At 36.5% G+C, this 7,362-nt stretch overlaps 1 protein-coding gene across 1 annotated transcript in view; it reads left to right on the top strand.

The window, feature by feature from the left end:
- LOC104522944 (CUB and sushi domain-containing protein 3) overlaps positions 1–7,362 on the top strand; it is a gene marked incomplete at its 3' end in the record, with an annotated part of 213,163 nt that overhangs the window by 48,586 nt on the left and 157,215 nt on the right. Inside the window, exons 4-5 of the mRNA XM_010165366.2 lie at positions 1,427–1,609; positions 2,658–2,984. Coding sequence (XP_010163668.2) covers positions 1,427–1,609; positions 2,658–2,984 — 510 coding nt within the window. The remainder of the gene's footprint in view (positions 1–1,426; positions 1,610–2,657; positions 2,985–7,362) is intronic.

Raw genomic sequence — 7,362 nt, 5'->3', positions numbered from 1 at the left:
TTCCAAGAAGGGGGCATCCACAACTTCTCTGGGCAACCTGTTCCAGTGTCTGACCACCCTCACAGGAAAAAACTTCTTCCTAATATCTAATCTCAACCTACCCTCTTTCATCTTAAACCCATTTCCCCTTGTCTTGTCATTAGTTGCCCTTATGAAAAGTCCCTCCCCAGCTTTCTTGTAGCCCCTTCAGGTATTGGAAGGCCGCTATAAGCTCTCCCCGGAGCCTTCTCTTTTCCAGGCTGAACAGCCCCAACTCTCTCAGCCTGTCTTCATAGGAGAGGTGCTCCAGCCCTCGGATCATCCTGGTGGCCCTTCTCTGGACTTGTTCTAACTGGTCCATGTCTTTCTTATGTTGGGGGCTCCAGAACTGGACGCAGTACTCCAGGTGGGGCTTTACAAGAGTGGAGTAGAGGGGCAGAATCACCTCCCTCGACTTGCTGGCCACGTTTCTCTTGATGCAGCCCAGGATACAGTTGGCCTTCTGGGCTGCAAGCGCACATTGTCTGCTTGTGTTCAGCTTCTCACTCACCACCACTCCCTAGTCCTTCTCTTTGGAGCTTTCCTTCTCTTCGGAGCTTAAAAATAGAATCTCCAAAAATAAAAAAAAAACAATCCCTACGATTCTGTGATCTTTAAGGTCCCTTCTAAGCCAAACCATTCTGTGATTCCAGCTTGAATTGCCCTATAAGCCTGTGAAATTCATATGGGTAAAAAATTATTTTTAGAAGGTCCCTCTATGCTTGTAATTACCAGTGAAAGTTTAAGACAGTATATAATTTGAGAGCATATAATAGCTATAAGAACTGCAGAAATAAGAGAGAGTAATTCAGATACCTTGCAGTTAAGTCTGCTGAGGTAAAATGTTGTCTGAGTATAGAGAAGCTGTTTTGCACGTGTGTACATAATGTGTGTGTATATAAATGTGTACATTTGTGCATATATACTTATGTGTAGCGTCCTTTTGATTTAGGGCAATTCTTTTTGTGTCACTACTCCTGGTTTTGCCATGTTATTTGTTCATCAATTTAAGCTGTACTGGAAAATGAACAGTGTTTACACAGTGGGATGCTGGTCTCTGTTGCTGGTTTTAAGTTTTCACATAGTGCAAGTGATATGTTACTTAATACTATTATTGCCTAAAATTTTACAAAATAAAATAAAGTAGGAATAATTTTCCTCAAATTCTTTTAATTTCGAGTACTCTATTAACAAAAAGAGCTCTGAGTTTTCTAATCCTTACACAGAATTTCCTTCTTAAGAAGCTGGAGTATAGAATCAAACTCAGTGGTGCATTTCAGCAACTGTTGTTATGTAGATAATTTTCATTTCCTTATAATAATGTATAGTTATTTTCTAGATGTGAGCATATACCCAAAGGGAGTTTATTTTATTCTTCTATAAATAAATTCCATATTTATTTCAACAGAAATTGAAAAGGAAAGCTGTGGGGATCCTGGAACACCATTGTATGGTATCAGAGAAGGGGATGGATTTTCTAACCGTGATGTTTTAAGGTTTGAGTGTCAGTTTGGATTTGAATTAATTGGAGAGAAATCTATCATTTGCCAAGAAAACAACCAGTGGTCTGCAAACATACCAATCTGTATTTGTATGTACCAAATTTTTTTTAATCATTATTTTTAATGCATAACATTATGATAACTTTTTCCTTATATGTAATAATTTGTGTGATTGATATCAGAGTTAGCACAATGCAATTAATTCTGCTGAGAGGATGAATTTACTTTTGTTCTGGTGGGCTTGCTTAATGATTATGTCCAAGACAGGTTCTAGAACTGCTAAAATGTTTTTTCTTTTACTAACAATTATTAAAGCAGTTGTGTTTATGTGATTTTATATAATGTTTTATTATTGATTATTTGGTAGGATTCTGTTTGCTGAATTGTAATCACGGCTTTAATTATGGTTTTTGTTTTTGTTTTTTTTCCCCCATGTATTATATACTAATATCTTTTAGCACTTAAATGATCACAGACATTTATAGCTCTCTTCCAGTTATGTTATACAGGGTAAATAAAACCAATGTTATGACACGTACTTGTGGCATCACCTTTCTTAACATTTCCACTAAAATAGTACAGATCAAATATAGTCAGTGTGCAATCAGTTGCTTGCATCCCTCCAACTCAATTTAATATGGCTTAACTGAAATGGCTGAATATAAAATATTATCCTGATAACAACAAAACAACTCGGTTGCCTCTTTGAGGCTAGTTAATTTATTGTGCTTCTGTGTGAACAACAAATGATAAGGGCACTATTGACTTTCTGCCTCTTTAATGTGCTCAGTGAGAGGTTTGCTCATCTAAACAGTTCCCTAAAGGAGAAAATAAGTGGTACCAAGTGATTAGGGATTGTCAAACATAGGTAAATTGTAAGGACTGCTGTGGGCTTCCAGTGCAAAAAGGATGTTCTTTGTTATCTGGGGATCTCTACTTGGGAGGTAGTTTTATTGAGAGGAAGGGAATAAGAAGATAAAAAACCTTCTTTCTGGCTTCAGAGATTATAACAAATACCAAATTATTCACGTAAGGTAATCAAGTTTAAGGATTTCTTACAAAGACTTGGTAAGAAAATACATCCTTATTGAAATGTTTTATTTTATTATTGAATTTCTTTCTCTCTTTTTTTGTCAGTTCCTTGCCTTTCTAATTTCACTGCACCAATGGGAACAGTTCTTTCACCTGATTATCCAGAGGGATATGGGAATAATTTAAACTGTATCTGGACAATAATTTCAGACCCTGGGAGCCGAATCCATCTCTCTTTTAATGACTTTGACTTGGAATCTCAGTTTGACTTCCTTGCAGTTAAAGATGGTGACTCTCCAGATTCCCCTATAATAGGAACGTTTACTGGTGCTGAAGTTCCTTCCCACCTTACCAGTAATGGTCATATTTTGCGTTTGGAATTTCAAGCTGACCATTCAATGTCAGGACGTGGATTTAACATCACTTATAACAGTGAGTAATAGTATTTTTTTTATGTATGTGTGTGTTTTGTTTGCAACATGGAGTTTAGGAGATGTCTAAGTATGTAAAAATGATGTTATGGTAATACATCTTCAAAGAAACCCTATATACCTACAGATACCTAATTTAGGTGTTTAGATGGTCTTTAAATGCAGTGTTAGGGCTGAAAATATGTGTACATTTATCATTTGTGTCATTAGAGATCATTGTGATGGGAGTGTTTAGAAGACTAATGAATTAGGCCAGTTTCAAATTGTAAAACTGAATGTTACTGAATTAGTTAACGGCACACTTTGTGCTGCTGGTTAAATCCTACATAATGTTACTCACAATCATTACATATACAAAACTGTTACTCTTGAACACTCGTATGCTAGTTTACCTGTGAATGTATGTACTATCCTGGAGCTGATGGCTGCAGTCCATGCTAGCTCCTAGTTACTGTGGTTAACATGGGCAGCCGTAGGATGTTTGATAAGAGAAGTCAAACCACAACAAACTTGTTTTCTTTTTCACTATTTTAACCTTCCTTATGATTGATGATTTTAAGCTATTTTTCTCACCCCCAGTAAAAAAAAAAAAAAAAAAAAAAAAAAAAAAAAAAGACTTCTGTTGTCCTTACCTTGCTCTTTTTTTTTGTCTTGCCAATCATCCTTGTGTATTCAGGGGGATGTCTGGCCCATTTACAGTCCCTTGTGCTTATCTTTTCTTTTGTATAGCAATTTTTTTCTACTTGGATGCCTTCTATGTGTAACTACACCTGCCTATGTTTGCCCTTTTGGTGATCAAATTGCTCACATACTATGTAAAATGATTATATGTTGTGCCTGGCTACACTACTACAGTATTAAAAAGAACACTTGCATACTGTTTTTAGTTACTTTGGTTTGGTAAACTTGTATATAAGCTGGAGGTAAGTTCATATTAAATATATTCTGATTAATACGCTTTTAACTTACAATTGTAACAGCCATGGGGAGAGAAATTTCTAGTTTACTCTTCAAAGCAACTGCAGTAAATCGTAGTTAGGCTTCTGTCTTGAATGCTCTGAATTGTACCTACCTATTTGTAGCTTTTCAAAAGGGAAACTAGCATCTTCTGACAGCTTTTATATTTAGCTTATATATTACACAGAAACATTTTCCCATTAAAATGGAGTTCTGTGTATTTCACTTGCTTCTGTTTTGAGGGAGGTGAAAATGTTGAAACTATACAAAAAGATAAATAGCTTATATTTACTACTAGGCACTGCCTTTACTGACAGCATAATAACCGCAGGTGACATTAAATATCTTTTCAGTGCTAAATACCATTAGCACTTATTCACCTTACTTTTTTCTGGCAAAATCATTACATTTCTTCTGAAAGACATATGAAGAACTGCCTATGTTGTATTGCTTTCAAATTGTTTGGCATTTATCCCATACCAAAGTCCATACAGGATGTATTTCCAGATAGGGCAGGCATGATTATGCAATATGTAAGCCCACAGCATGAATACATTGCAAAATATAGCATGAGGCTTTCCCCCCCAAGCAGTGAAGTGAGAAGTACTGGGTTTAGTCAGATTGTTCCTTTTGGGGAGTTGGAAGGAAATCGGGAGAGGAAGTGTCTTTCTTGCTTGTATCAGGCTTGCTACTATGCATAGAGGATGGTACAGATAACAGAGTGACTGTTGAGAGGATCATCATCTCCTCCTCCCAGAACTGCCCCATCTCACACATGTGGATTTTTTTTTTCTTTTTCTTTCTGATAGCAGAGGTAGCAGAGTAGTTTTCCATGCCAACAGATAGACAAAATAGGCAAAAGATTACAGATATTTTGATATTCGTAAAAGTATAATGTCATGAGTAAGTGGTCCCATTCCTGTCTTTCTCCCTAACACCTAAGAGTATGATAATTCCAGAGGCTTATAGAATCATAGAATGGTTTGAGTTGGAAGAGACCTTAAAGATCATCTAGTTCCAACCCCCCTGCCATCAGCACGGACACCTTCCACTAGACCAGGTTGCTCAAAGCCTCATCCAGCCTGGCCTTAAACACTTCCAGAGAGGGGGCATTCACAACTTCCTTGGGCAACCTGTTCCAGTGTCTGACCACCCTCACAGTGAAGAACTTCTTCCTAATATCTCATCTAAACCTCCCCTCTTTCATCTTAAAACCATTTCCCCTTGTTTTGTCATTAACTGCCCTTATGAAAAGTCCTTCCCCAACTTTCCTGTAGGCCCCCTTCAGGTACTGGAAGGCCTCTATAAGATCTCCCCAGAGCCTTCTCTTTTCCAGGCTGAACAGCCCCAACTCTGAGCCCGTCCTCATAGAAGAGGTGCTCCAGCCCTCTGCAATGTAAATAAATCTTAAACTGCATGATCTGAAGGAGAGCTGTATGCCCTCATTTCCCCTTCCCAGAAGAATGTGTTAAGTGCTTGCCTATATGAAAAAAAAACAACAAACAACCAAACAAAAAAAAACAGTCTTTGTTGTTTAAGGTGTTTTACTCTGAATAAACCAGAAAAGCTCCATTAAACCAAAGAGGAAATGAGATTAAGTGAGCTTTGTAATTGAAAGACCCAAGCTCCACATTTTTATCCGAGGAATGTTAATAATTAATATTATTTTCATAGTATTACAAGGACTAAATTCCCCTGTGGCTCTCTATGTTTTTTTTTGATTTGTAGTTTGCCTCTACATCTTGGGGGTTTTTTTGGCTCTATCTTTTGTTTTGGTTTAGGTTGTCAGTCTTTCAGAGATGTATTTCTTAAGACTTACCTTGAACATTGCTGTCTGAATAGGAAAGAGATAAGCTGACACCAGATTACTGTGTAAACATTCTTTTTCTGATATTGTCTTATATTTCACCTCCCAGCAATCTGTCTTAGCTGCTTCATCCTCAAGTCATTTCTCACAAATGTAGAACTTAAGCATGAAGAAAATGTGTTGTCTTCTTATTGGTTTCTATAGCTACCAGTCATCGTCGCAAACTAAACTCTGAGCTGAGCTAGGAATTTTACTATTGTAACTAAATATTGGAATGTCTGGAGTTATTCAGTACTACTGCGATATAAAATCAGATATAATTAAAATGAGATATTAGAATCATAGAATCATAGAATGGTTTGGATTGGAAGGGACCTTAAAGATCATCTAGTTCCAATCCCCTGTAACATTTGCTCTATGCTTTCTTCTATTTCATGTCCCTTTAACATTTATAAGAATTCTGCTTACTTTAAGGTTTCACTGTGATATGCTTAATGGTGTCAAGCCTAAATCTGGTGATAAGAAAAGAAAAAAAAAAAATCGAGGAGTTTAAGGCATTCTTTACTAATGTAAATAAGTTCTTTTTTTTTTTTTATGCATAGAATGTAGAAGAATAAAACTGAGTTACTAGTACCTAATCTGATTTTTAAATTGTATTTACCTGAAAGTTTTTATTTATCCCATATTTATTTTTATTATGACAACATATGTGGCTTTAGATAATTATTCTTATTCTAGTAAAGCTAAACATAAATTCAACTTCTGTTGGAAGTAAACAAAAATTAGATTTCAAGTGTCTTATCTCTTGAGTTACTTCAGTAAGTCTGACGAAGACTTCTAATGAGTTAAATTTTGGGACAAACCCACAGAAATGTGTGACTTGAAAATGGCTGATGCAGAGAATGTTCCAATAACCAAAGGAATAGGAACTCAAAAGGCTGTGATTTTCATCTTGGTCAGATCCTTGTATTGGTTTACTTATATCTGGCTATGCACTACTGTTGATGCAAAAGGAGGCATGAGGCAGGAGAGTGCTTTACTGGGTACAGTAGAACACAGGAACATTGCAACCTGAAATTGGTTTTAAGATTGCTTTAGTCTGTTTTATTACTGTGATAGGGTATGTCCATCATGACACCTTTTTGCTGGCACTTCCTCCAGCTAGACTTCTTCAGTCTCAGTACTTACCTATTGCTTTAGTCTGTTTTATTACTGTGATAGGATATGTCCATCATGACACCTTTTTGCTGACACTCCCTCCAGCTAGACTTTTTCAGTCTCAGTACTTACCAAATTCTTCAAACTGGTATGTACTACACAGAAGTACGAGTTTACATGTGATGGTACTGAACAACCTGCTAGCTGTTTACATAACTTTAAAAAACTTTTCACAATTTTTTTTTATGAGTATCTCTTCATTATTTGATATTCTCCTAATTTCTGTTTTTTCTTTGATATTTCCTCTGAAAGGGCTACATTTCCTCTAAAACTGTTGCTAGTGTTATCAGCTAAAACTCTTTGTAGGACAATCTACCGAAACAGTCATGCCAGTGGACCACTCCTTTCTGGCCCTATTTCCAAGGACCTTTTAGACCAGACCAGATTAGTTATGGTT

Source organism: Antrostomus carolinensis, unplaced genomic scaffold (genome assembly GCF_000700745.2).
Source record: "Antrostomus carolinensis isolate BGI_N321 unplaced genomic scaffold, ASM70074v2 scaffold253, whole genome shotgun sequence".
NCBI lineage: Eukaryota > Metazoa > Chordata > Aves > Caprimulgiformes > Caprimulgidae > Antrostomus > Antrostomus carolinensis.
This window is presented reverse-complemented; position numbering and strand designations above follow the sequence as displayed.